Source organism: Plasmodium brasilianum, chromosome 3 (assembly GCF_023973825.1).
Source record: "Plasmodium brasilianum strain Bolivian I chromosome 3, whole genome shotgun sequence".
Classification (NCBI taxonomy): Eukaryota; Apicomplexa; class Aconoidasida; order Haemosporida; family Plasmodiidae; genus Plasmodium; species Plasmodium brasilianum.
In genome coordinates, this window is record NC_090116.1 from 780740 (window position 1) to 795012 (window position 14273).

A 14273-nucleotide genomic window follows, 5' to 3' on the forward strand; every position below is an offset into this window, starting at 1 on the left:
CACTTTTATCAAATTTTCAAAAATGCTAATTCATTTTACAGTATACCATTACTAAGACAAGCTTATTATTCTATGGATTTCCCTTCTCTGTGTTATTATAAAACATTAAGAGAAAAAAAAAAATTTCTAGCTGACCAGAAAATAAAAATAAAGAGGAAATAATAAAAAATAAAAAAAGTGGGAAACATGTTATTTTTTTTTTATTTTTATTCGCATAAACAATACTGAAGAGGGTATTTTATATAAAAGTTAGTTTTATATTTTTCATTTATCCCATATTTAAAACAAAATGATAAATCAATTTAAAAAATTATATTTACAAGTTTTACAGGTAGCTTTTTACCAACAAAAGTTCGGTTATAACATTTTCTCTTTCTTTCGTTCAGTATTTTATTTTATAAAAAGAGATTTTACTTTTTGTAATTTCATGAGAAAGGTTTTAACGAATTTCTTTAATTAGGATAACAAAAGTTGCATAAACATACATAGAATACTGTGAACAAAAAAAAAAAAAGAAAAAAGGGATGAAGATAAGCTTAATAAATTAAGAATTCGTAAACTTAAGAAACTACATGATTAAAAATATTTATATATATATATATATATGTGTATGTTCGTATGTATGTACGTGCATACAATTAAATATACTGATTTAATAATTTAAAATGTATTTAATACATAAGTAAATTAAGGTATCATTTAAAAAGAAAAAAAAAAAAAAAAACTTCATAAGACTACTCATGGAAGTAACTAATAAATAATAAAGAAGTGCATATATATATGTACATATGTGTGTACGCACATTTTGAGAAGAAAAAATTTAAAAATGTGAATGATACCAAAATAGTAGAATTATTAAAAAAATGGGAAAACTTCAAAAAAAATGTATACAATTCAGCAGCATACATATCACATTGGCAAATTAAAAAATGAAGATTAAAAGTTCGCTTTAATTAAAAATAAGCTTAGACAACAATTTTTTTTTTAAATAATTTTAAAAGGTATTGCTTCCTTAAGATTAGTTGTTTTCCAATAACATGTGACACATAAGGCGTGCTTAAAAAATCATCGGAGCAGTTTAAAAGTTTTTTAATTTTTAATATATTTTTTAATATGATATCTTCACAACTCCAAAAAATAATTTCTTTTCTTCTTAAAATACTTGATTCTCTCAAACATATAAGTTTTATATAATCCGGAATATTTGGGTGATTCAAATAAATGTGTAAAGGTCCTGTGTACCATGCATGTATAATTTTATAAGGAAAAGAATAAAAATAAATTGGTTTAAAATAAAAATTAGCTTGGCTTTTATTTTTAACTGTTTTTTCATCACATAATGGTAAGTACAAATGTTCAAATGGCAAATGTATATTCATAAAAATATCCAAATTTGTTAACTCATTAAATATGGATGATTCATTTAAAAAATAGTATATATTGTTACAAATATGACTTGGATAAAAAAGTTTACTTCTTCTTAAAGATTCATTTTTCACATTTTTCTTCTTAATGTCTTCAAAATTTAAAATACATTTTTCCAATGATTCAATTTTTTTTAAAATATTTTTATAATTTAAACAATTTTTTATGTTATAACAAAAATCACATTTATTTTTCGAATTTTGAAGGATAACATCGTATAAAGATGTTACAAACTTTTTCGTTTCATAGTTATTTTTTTCATTTGTAAATAATTTATTAATTTTTAATATATCTTTTTTATCCGTTTTTATACTAGAATTCTTTTTTTCATCCAAATGAATAACCGAATTTTCTGTTTTCGTATTCTTGCTATTTATAGTTATTATCTCACGTGTTGTCTCATTATCTGAACTGCCAACATCTGTGTCTAAATCTTCATGGAAAGGTTTACAAACAAATTTTTTCTCTTTTTTTTCTTGTATATAATTTCTTAATAATATCTCACTGAAATTTTTATCATCAAGCAAATCTAAATAATCATTACTATTTTTTGATATTAAAGAACTGTTTTTAATTTTTTCATTCCCTTCTGAAAAAAAATCATGACCAATAATTTCACAAGCTAGTAGCCTTTCATATGGTACATAATTCAAAAGTTCCGTTAACAAATTCCAGTAATCGTCACTATAATTTAATGGGTATTCATATCTATTAAAGCATTTTTTAATATTTTTTTTTCGAATTGGAAAATTATAATGACAGAGCTCTTTAAATATAACGGCCAAATATTTATTTGTTAATCTACTATGCCAGTAATCTTTGTTTCCATTTACATGCATATAATCTTTTTGAAGGTTAGATTTATAGTCTCGTAAATATCTTTCTTTTTCTTTATTATTTCTGAATTTAAATATTCCAGAACCAATATTTTTTATGGTTAATTCTGTTTTTACAAAGGAATTACGTTCATCGTCGTAATTATGAGTTAAATTATTATTAATTATTAAAAATAAAAATAAAAGTAATTTGGTCATATTATTTTCGTTCAAGGTTCGTTTATTCATTTTATAATATTTCATAAACTCATCTTTTATATATACAATTTTTTCAATTTTTATATAATCTTTGTAATTAAGTATAAAATATCTATAATGTTTAGTAAATAATTCTGAGTTTTCGATGTTCGTATCCTCAAGTAGTTTCTTTTTGTTCAAACAGCAATCATCATTAGGTGCACCCTTACTTTCTCTTTCATCATTACGGTTGTTTTTACTTAAACATCCATTCTGTAATTTATTTTTTTCGTTCTCCCCAGAACCCTTAGAGATATCACTAGTGTGGCAATTTTTCCTGGATACCTGTTTTTTCAAACCTTGGTTTTCTTTCTTTTGCGTTTCCACAGAGTTGCACTTACTGACCTCAGTATTATTAACCCCATTTTTGTTATCGTTGTTATTACCATTGTTATGTCTGTTTTTATCGTTATTATTTCCATTGTTATGTCTGTTTTCATCGTTATTATTGCCATTGTTATGTCCGCTTTTATCGTTATTATTGCCATTGTTATGTCCGCTTTTATCGTTATTATTGCCATTGTTATGTCCGCTTTTATCGTCGTTATGACCACTGTTATGTCCATTCTTACCGCTGTCCTTATTGCCGCTTTTACCAGCGTTGTCCTTTTCATTTCCTTTTTTCGAGCTCGCTCCTTTTTTATCTCTATTCATACACTTTTTTATTTTCTCATTTTGCAAGTTTTCGTCATCCCACTCCATGCTAACAATATCGTAATAATTCATTATACATTTTAAATAAAAAGTTTCCTCATCATTTGAAACATTTAGATCGTTTATTATTATGCTGTTGATGTCTACAGGTTTTCCTTTCCACACAGAATTAATAGATTTTTCATTCGATTTTTGTGAAACCATGTATTCATAAGAACTGACTCCACATTTTCCTAAGTCAGCTAGAATTATTCCTAAAGACCAACTATCACATCTTACATCGAAAGGTAGATATTCCGTTGCATTAGGATTTAACTTGTTATTATTTTCACCTGCATTATTTTTTTCACTTGTATTATTTTTTTCATTTGGGTTATTTTTTTCACTTTGGTTAATTTTTTCTTTTTGGTTATTTTTCTCTTTTGGGTTAATTTTTTCATTTGCATTATTTTTTTCACTATTTGAATTTTTCCGACTTTCTGCATCTTCATTCTTTTGTTTCGATGAGTCCTTATCTGAGCTGTTCTTTTCCCCTACAACATTCCTACTGTTATTGTTACAGTTGTTTCCACCGTTACTTCCACTTCCACTTGCACTTTCCTGTTTTTCCCCTTGTTGGCTCACGAAATGAAAATTGGAAGATGAATTTATGTTTAATATATCAAAATTTTTTATAGAATTTTTAATTGAGACCAAGGGTTTTTGTAGTTCTTTAAACCTTTTTTCTATATCCCCAAAATTCTGCTGATAAAAATAAATTAATTTATTATATTTTGATTGTCTATAATTTCCCTTATAATCATAACATAATCCCTCAGGTGCCATAGTATATACTGTACCTTGAAAATATGAACATAACTGATTTTGAAACTGATTTTTCCATTCATTTAATAATTTTACATACACATTCATATAATTTTTAGAATTTTCTAAATAATAGGTTGCATATTCCATTGCAGAACAACCAAAATCTGATATACATAAATGCCATTTCATTGGGTTATATATATTGTACATATCAGTAAAGACTAAAATATTTTGTAATTTTATGTCTGTTAAACGTATAATATTTGATTGGTAACATGTCTGCAAGAAGCTGATACCATTTACAATTTGAAAAAAAAGAAATTTACATTCTGATTCAGTTAAACCACAATTATATACTTTTATATTATCGTATATATAATCGAATGTTGGATGTTTTATTTCCACTGTAGTATTATTTAATTTCATTCTTATTTTTTTTAATTTTTCATAACATAAACCTATACATATATTATTATCATTTTCATTTTTGTAACATTTATATTTTTTTCTAAATAATAAATGTATTATTTTTAAAATCTTATTAACTTTTTTTCTTTTTTCAAATTCTTTTTTTCTATGATAAATTAAATTCTGCAATAACTTACGTAAATCACCATTTGCACAATGCATTAATATTTCATAATTCTGTTTTTCTTTTGAATTACCCATTTTCGTACTTAATGGTTTTATAACATTACTATTAAAATGGCATAATAATTCTTGCTCTCTTAAAAATTGATAATCATTTCCTTTTTTACTAACATCGATTTCTTTTATGGCCAACTCGAAGTATCTTTTGCGGTGACAACATAAGCAATGACCTCCTTCTTTACTGCTTGGTAATAAATCTTTATCAGAACCATTTAAATCTTTCGATTTGCTTTCATTTTGCTCACTGCATATATATCCAACTGTGCCATTTTCTGAATTTGTCTTAATTCCTTTCATTTTTTGAGACATGCTGAATGTTAGTGGAAAATCAAATACCGAATCCTTTCCAATATCACTATACTCCAAAAAATTTTGCATACGACTACAATCTATTAACAATTTTACAAAATCTATATTATTTATTTTATCAACATAAAATTTTAAATGTTCTACATTTAGATCAACATTATATAAAACTTTTCGAACACTTCCGTAGGACCCTTTACCAACAAAGTTATCTACATAACTGATAATACCTAAATTGGACCAAAATTTTTTTTTTTTATTATTTATTATATCATTATTACCATCAGTTGAAGAATATAAATTCCTTATTAAATCTTTAGCACTATTTTTCTTATCATAATCACCGTATACATTACTATTTATATTGCTGTTTACATTACTGTTCACATTGCTATTAACATTGTTGTTCACCTTTCCATCAGCCACAGACTTGGTAATTGGTTCATTACCCTTATCTTTTATTTCCTCTCTTTCAACAGTTGCGTTCTCCCCTATATCATTTTTTATGTTATTTCCCACATTATTTGCTATATTATTTTCCACATTATTTGTTATATTATTTTCCACATTATTCACTATATTATTTTCCACATTATTCACTATATTATTTTCCACATTATTTACTATATTATTTTCTTTACACACATCGGCATTCTCATTACTACGTGTATTTAACCTTTCCTGGACAAAATTTGCATTGTCTGTGTCTTCTATATTATCTTTTACATGAACATTCTTATTCAAAAGTGCTACATTGCATTCGTTACCAACTCTGCTCTTTGTCTTGTAGATTTTATCACCATCATTTTTTTTATTATTATTATCTTGCTTATTATTACTATCATTAATAGCAGCCTTGTTATCATTTGCGTCTATTTTTAATCCTTCTTTTTTTATTATTACACGTTTACTAGTAGTAGACATTTCGCTCATGTCCTCAATAACTATTTCATTCTTCTTATTCCATTTCTTATTTTCCTTTCCTTTAGCTAATTGACATTCCTTTTTTATTGTCACTTCATTTTGAACATCACTTAGTTCAATTATTTCATATATCGATTTATTTACATAGCTTGGCTGTCCTTTTACTTTATGTGCTGCATTATATTCATAATTAAATTCATCTGTTATGAAATCTTTATTTCCAACTTTTCTAAATACAATATTTTTACTATCAAAATTACTACATTCACTGCTGTCAATTGTTATGATGTTTTCTCTAATGCAACTCGTTTCCTCTTCATGTATTTCTATCTTCTTTTTTGTAATTTTTCCTGGAAAAGATTTAACTTTTCCATATGTCTCATTCACATGTTTTTCATCGTTACTCCCCATTTTCTTTATTTCTTTATTTATATTATCTTTGTCTTTTATTACTTCAACAGTTTGCTTATCCAATTTATTAATTCTGTTTTGTTCATTTTGAAGATGCACAACAATTTGTCTACATTTCATTCTATCATTTGTTTTAATTGCTTCATCATACTCATAATTTTTGCTATTTTTCTGTTTTGTACCATCATCTTTTTCTTTTACTTTCTTTGCATCCTTAAATTTTGTTAACTCGTATTCTTTTGCGTATTCTGAAAATGTTGGCTTTTTCTCTTTGTTTTCTTTGTTATTATTATTGTCAAAATAGCTGTTGTTTTTTTTTGTTACTATAATGTCTTTCTGTATTTTATTATTAATATTTTCTTGTTCATTATTTATTATTTCTCTATATTTTGTATTTTCTTTTTTCGTGTTTTTTGTATTGGATAATTCTTCTTTATTTTTTCCTTTCCCCTTATTTATTATTGTTTTATTATCACCCCAATTTTTCTCTTCTTGAATTCTTTTTATTTTTTTTTCATAGTTATCATATAATTCTAATTCGACACCTGCATTATCATTTGTGTTATTCTTTATTATTTCATTTGTGCCTTTAAACTTTCTTTTTTTTTCAATTATGGTATTGTTATCATTATTGTCATTATTGTCATTATTATCATTTTTGTCATTATTATCATTTTTGTCATTATTATCATTTTTGTCATTATTATCATTTTTGTCATTATTATCATTTTTGTCATTATTATCATTATTATCATTTTTGTCATTATTATCATTATTGTTATTGTTTATCCCCAATAAATTAATATACTTCTCTTCAGAATTTTTAATTTCTGCGGGGTATTTCCCTTCCTTGTGTCCTACGCACACACTGTTGAAAATTATGTTTCTACTCATAAGAAAATCATATTTTGAAAGAGATCTACCATTTCTATTGTTTCCGCTGTTATTGTAACAATTGTTATCGTTTCCATTGTTACTGTTGTCATTGTTATTGTTACAGTAATCATTATTACGCCCTTGCAGTACCAATTTTATTTTATTATTTTCTAAACTTTCCTTTCCCGTGCCTGATACTATATTATTAGTTTTCTTATCTCCTTTAGATAAGTCTGAAGTGACAATGACTTCATCTTTTAAGATTTTTGTTTTGCCCTTTTTTTTACTACACACCATATTATGTTCCATGTGATGTTTTTGTATGTCAGGAAAATCGATTAAATTTCTCAAAACATTACTACTTCGTTTATTTACAATAACCTGATTTGTATTATTAGTATTTCTAGAATCTTTTTCCTCCGTACCTTTGTCATTATTCCTTTTATGTTCATCTTTTAACAAGTTAACATTTTCTTCTTCATTTTTTAAAATTTCACCATTATTGGATAAATTATTCTTATTATTTTTATTATTCTTACTATTTTTATTATTCTTACTATTTTTATTATTCTTCCTATTTTTATTATTTTTGCTATTTTTACTTTTTTTGCAATATTTTCCATTTTTGCCATTTTTGCCATTTTTGCCATTTTTACCATTTTTGTCATTTTTATTTTTTTTTGTCGTCATCGCAGTGTCTTCATTTTTTAGATTACTCCTCCTGTCATTTGTGTTGTGAAACTCATTTACAATATTGCCATTATTGTCTATGTTAAAAGCCCTTTCCTTTAATTTTGGGTTACCCGTACGCTCATCTGATACCATGTGTTCACATGTATGTTTTATTTTTTGATTGCTAGAATTGTTGTCTGTTAGATGAGTTTTTTTCTTTTTTTTATTTTTTTCCTTTTCTTTTCCATTCATCCTACACACGTCTTCTTCTCTTCGTTCTTCATCCATACGGAAATATTCATAATTTAGTTCTCTCATTTTTTCATTACAACTTTGAACAGTGGGTTCATAAAAATTTAATACATTTAAATTTTCTTTTATGACGTTAGATTCAGTACAATTTAAAGCATTCATTTTTAAAAAGTTATGATTTGAAAACGTGTTATTTTTTGAGAAAATATAGCTATTAGAATCAGTATTATTTGAAACTATATTGTTTAAAATCATATCATTTGGAACCATATTATTTGAAACCATATTATTTAAATCTGTATTGTTTGAAACCGTGTTATTCGAAACCGCATTGTTTGAAACCGTATTATTTGAAACTGTATTGTTCGAAACCATATTATAAGAAGACGTAGGACAATTTGAAGGAAAATTTATATTTTTCAAATTTCTATACGTATAATTAGATAAATCCGATTCCTGAAAATTCATTTTGTTGAATTCGTTTATATTCAAATCCCTAGTGATTAATGAATTCACATTTCCGTTGTGCGCAAAATCAAACATATTAGAAGTAGGATATTTAACGTTACTATTAGCGTTAATAGGTTTATAATTCATTATGTTTAAATTAGGTGCTGTTATATTGCTATTATATATATTAGGATTAATATTATTAGAACTAGACATATTAGAATAGTTTAAATTATTATTCATAATATTCCCCGAGTTCAAATTAAATTTCAAATAATCGTTTCTATATGGACTAGAGCTATTTGAATAATTTTGAGCGTTTTCCGATGCACTACTATTACTTAACACACCTTGGCCATATATATAGTTGTTAGAATTACCATAATCTAGATATTTCATTATATTAAAAGGATGAGCAGCATTTGCGTTTTGCATATTATGTTCCATTGTATTTATCTGCGCGGAAAAGGGGTTATTAATATCATTATAAATTTTCTGAATGCTATTATAGACATTATTGTAATTCAGTACATTTGAATCTATGTATCCCATATTGTTTTGTACTAGCATATTGTTACTTCCCATGTGCATATTTTTTGGATAGTTCAGAATACCACTGCTTGCCATAAATATATTTGCACCATTCGGACCGTTCATATTACCCGTACTCTGCACATTACTCACACTATTCGCACTGTTCACATCATTCGCACTATTCACACTGTTCACATCATTCGCATTGTTTGCACTACTCACATTACTCGCACAACTCACATTACTTACACTGTTCACATTACCTGCACTATTTGCATAAGTTTGCCTTGATATCTCATTACCGTAATTCCAATGTGCATGTTCCATATTTGTAATCCTTTCATTTTCATTTTTCATTTTTTCATAATTTTCTACATCTAAATTATTCAGATAAAGCTCATGTCTTGTTTCTGGAAGGTCTGAATCATTAATATTTGAATTAGACACGTTATTTGCAGTATTTACATTTAATATATTATTATTATTACTCTTGTCTCTATCCATTTTTTACACTATATATGCATGATCTACACTTCTGATGACTGTAGACAACTGTTAATTAAAAAAATATAAAATAATAAAGTAAAATAGTAAGGTAAATAATAAAGCAAAAAAGTAAAATATTAATATAAAATAGTAAAATTAAATAAACTTATAAATAAAAATATTTTTATAGTATAGATGTGTATATATAAAACATTATAGAAGTAGAAATATACTTTAAACGTTGCACTAGTACTTATATTTTTACACTCATAGTGTAATTAAAATACTAGTATATATTTTTTTCATATGTCTTTATTATCATTTAATATTTCTATTTGTGTTTCTATGTATATTTTCTTTTATACTTTTTTATTTTCTTTTTGGTATCTTTTTAATTATAGAGTGTTTTTACATAGTATATTAAAAAAAAAAATTTTTTTTTTTTTTTTCCTTTTTTTTTGTTTTTTCGTTTTTTCTATTTTTTTCGCTTTTTCTTATTTTTTTTCCCTTTTTCTTATTTTTTTTCCCTTTTTCTTATTTTTTTTCCCTTTTTATTATTTTATTTCCCTTTTTTTTATTTTTTTCCCTTTTTTAGTTTTTTGTTCCTTTTTTGTTTTTCCTTTTTTTTTTTTTTAAATTATATGTATTCTTACTATAACAGACTACTGCTTATTAAAAAGAAAAAAAAAATTAAGAATTGTAATATTAAATAATTTCATAACAACATAGAATATTAATATACATTAAGAAGCACACGCACTACTTTTTTTGTTTGAATATCTCTAATAAACACCTAAAACAGCTTTCTTTTTTTTCCATGTACACATATACATGCATATAAGTAGGTATACAATAACATATATAAACGTATCCGTGTATATTTTATTTTTTTCACAAAAATTTTATAAGATTTGTATGCATATGTATATGTTTGTATGTATGTATATTTGTATTCATGTATGTATTTACATATATATTTATGTATTATTTACGTATGTATAATGTAGGTCGATATATATGAACACATGAACATATAATATTTATAACAAGTTCAATCATTTAAAAATAACTGCATGAAGCATAATATATATAAAAAATTAATTCAGTTTAAATTATGTTTTGTTATTTCTTTTTGTTTTCATAAATTTTGGAATTATTGAAAATAAAAATTTGTTTTTAACTTTTAAAGTTTTTAAAATACTCGTCTTGTTTAACTTTGCACATTTAAAAATCATATTTTTATTTTTTTAACATTTTTTAAAATAATAATTTCCGGTATACAAATTATTTCAAAAATTTTTAAATTTATTTTACTTTTTTAAATTCTAAAATTAGACTTTTATAAAAAAAACAATTAAGATTTCTATCTCCTTCCAAATGAAAAAAAAAAAAAAAAAATGAAATTGATTTTAAAAAGTTACGTATGCCCCACTTGAATTTACAAGTTTAGTCATTATTTTTCAGAACTACTTTCTTACTTGTAGATAGCATATTTTTAATTGTGAAAAAGTACATTTACCGCAAAAACTAGAAAATCCATAATAGTAATTTTTGAGACATTTTCAAATTAACATACTTATAAAGAAAAAAATAAATTACTTATATAGCACTAGTATTTTATTTATTTTTTTTTTTCTTGCGTGTGTACAGCAAATGATTTCCTACACTATTTTTTTTTCTGTCATTCTTTCTTCCAAAAAATATTAAAATTGTAATATATGTCTTTGTATGTCATATATTATAATTTTTTTATTTTTATTTTATATTTTTATTTTATTTTTGTTTAATATACTAGAAAGAATCCTGCAATACAATATTTAATTTTGTCATTTTCTTTTCACATCAAGAATTATTTTTAATAGAACACCGTAAAGCTTTCTATAATTTTTATTTTACGACGTTTAACAAAGTAGCGACATTTGAACTTCCTTTTTAATATAGTATATATCAATTTAAAATTATATAATATTTCTCTTTTAGTAAACAAAAAAATTTATTTGTATTTTTCTATATATAGATACTATATTTTTCAGTTATATTTTCCTATTTTTTAATTAATACATACTGTAAAAAAATAAAAAAAAAAGTTATTTTTACGAGTAATTTTTTTTTAAAACACGTGTAATTAATTTATTGGAGACAATTAAGATACTGAAAATAATTGTAAATAAAATATTATATCTTGCATTTAGGGTATTCTTAACTGCTAAAATGAAAATGTTTGTGAAAGTAGTTATAATTTTTTTTTTTTTTTTTTTTTTTATTATTAATCTGTAAAATTTTATTAAAATTTTTTGTAAATACGGATTACTAGTAATATGTATCTACATTTGTATTGTTTGTTCATTGAACATATATTCCATATTCTTTTTAACCATTATATAGCATTTTTAAAATTTCCAAATTTCCGTTACATTTTCTTTTTTTCTTTTTCTTTTTTTTTTTATTGTTAAAATTTATATAACATAATTAGTTGATAATAAACACCGATTTTCTCTGTATTATTTTAAAACAAGTAATTAGTTCTATATAACAATTTTGTGACTTTCATATACGTTTACCTTAATTTTGTTCTTATTAATTTACGGTCATATACAAAAATAAACCTTATTAGTCAGGAAATAAATAAGATATAAAAAAAGTTAAAATAATATCTTTTCTTATTTAAAGGGACAATATATGAGCAGAAAAATAGTATTAAAAAATGTGTTTTATTTTATTCTTACATGAGAAGTATCATAAGATGTATTCAAACATTTGAAGTTGCATACAAATGTGAAATATACTTATATTTTATATGTATTTTTAACAAAAATAATACTCAGGAGTACAGTAATACGATTTCACTTGTAACATGTTTTTTCCTAAAATTAACAATATATGGAACCAAAACCCAAAAAAAAAAGAACAAAAAAAAGAATAGAAACAAAAACAGACGCAACAACGAATCAAAATTTACAACTTTTCTTTTAATTTTATATAATTAATTCTCATTAACCAAAAAATATATGATATATATTACAATGCGTTGTTATGGTTATTACTTATGTTCACCACAAAAGTTTGAACATATGATTTATTGTTTATATTAAAACACACGCTTGATATTATTGTTTCCTTAGAGAGAATACAAACAGTTTGTTCCATATTTTGTAATATAAGAAAATTTTTTAGTTACATTTTGTTTCTTTATTAATTTTTATAAAAGGAAAATACGCAATATTTATCACATTTACTAATCGAGATACAGCTAATTACATAAGCATTTTATATGTATATATTTTTTGTTTTTTATCAAATATTGTTTTAAGTGATTTCAAGTTTAGTTGAAATAAAGAATGCTATTCATGTATTTAACATATAAAACAATTCATTAATTTTTATAAAAAAAATTACAATAAATAAAATTAAAACTAATAATTTTACTTATTATTATACGTAAGACTGCATTTAATATGTATTATTTTTCTTTGAAAGTTAAAATAAACAATTAATTGGAAAAAATGGCATGCATAATGTATATAAACGTAATAACGGTTGTTATATTATATTAAAAGGTATTTATTAACATAATATATTTAATACACATTTTTTTATTAACTACATAGGAAAAAAAAACAAAAATATTAAAACTTACAAGAAGTATTAAACTTTTAAATGTATTCATAGAAATTCGGCAGTTATACTTTCTACATAGAGTGAGCATGAAACTTTAAATATTTATATAAATAAAAGATTAAGAACTTATTTAATTCCAAAGGAGATGATTTTTAAATGTTGTGTCTTGCATTTTTATATTTTCATTTGAATACATGCAGATGGATACTATGATTCAAAAGAAACTAATTGAAATTAATTAAAGTATAATTATTTCACTTTTTTTTTAAAAATGCTAAAGTTATTGTAAATGACTTGTAAAATAAAAGGCTATAAGAGGGCGTATATTTTCTACAAAGTAATCCCACCACATTGCGTAAAAACCTATTTAATGTTATATATTTATCAATAACGAAATATAAATATAATAAAGAATATCTGCATGTAGAATACAATGAAAGTTAAACAAAAAAAAAAAAAGAAAAATTGACAGCCTTTTAAAAAAAATACGCTTGATCTTTCATCTGAAGAAGTGTTTAAATATTTCTATATTTAATTTTTTCTAATTATTATGGAAAATTTTTATTGAGCGACTATTAAAAGGATGAAGAGCATGGAGCATTAGTTATCTTGAAAAAAAAAATCGATTCAGTATAAATAGCTTATTAAAATTTGCATATTTTTTTTCTTATTTCTTGCACTAACTTTCATTTTTTTTTTAACATAATCTTGTATTTTCAAGACATACAAAAAGTGCATGTGCAGTTATACGCTCGTTTTATTCCTAGCAAGAGAGTGTTAATATATTAACGAGACAAAAAATACGTACGATAAATTTTGATAAAATTTAAATAAACAAAAATTTGCAATATATTAATTGTTAAGATGTACTTTTTGAAAAGAAGTACAATATAGATAGAGACTAAAGTTCACAAAACGTACTGTACGCACATGTAAACGACGGATATTATATTACTAGAATCCTAATCTATATAGACACATATTATATATCGGTATTTGCGAATTTTCGTCTGCATAAAGCAAAATTGAAAATTTTTTTGCAATAAAAGTTTAATGATAATATTAGAAAAGAAATTACTAATCCTATATAATTTTTTTTTTTTAAATAGAAAAAACAAAAGGTAATGAAAAAAA

General features: G+C 23.7%; 1 protein-coding gene across 1 annotated transcript; it reads right to left on the bottom strand.

Moving 5' to 3' along the window:
* Positions 1-965: 965 nt before the first annotated feature.
* On the bottom strand, positions 966-9539 carry MKS88_000959 (exported serine/threonine protein kinase; the record flags this gene model as incomplete). Its single annotated transcript, XM_067219607.1, has 1 exon — positions 966-9539. The coding sequence occupies one exon, from the start codon at positions 9537-9539 to the stop codon at positions 966-968; it is 8574 nt and encodes a 2857-aa protein (XP_067075325.1).
* Positions 9540-14273: the final 4734 nt, after the last annotated feature.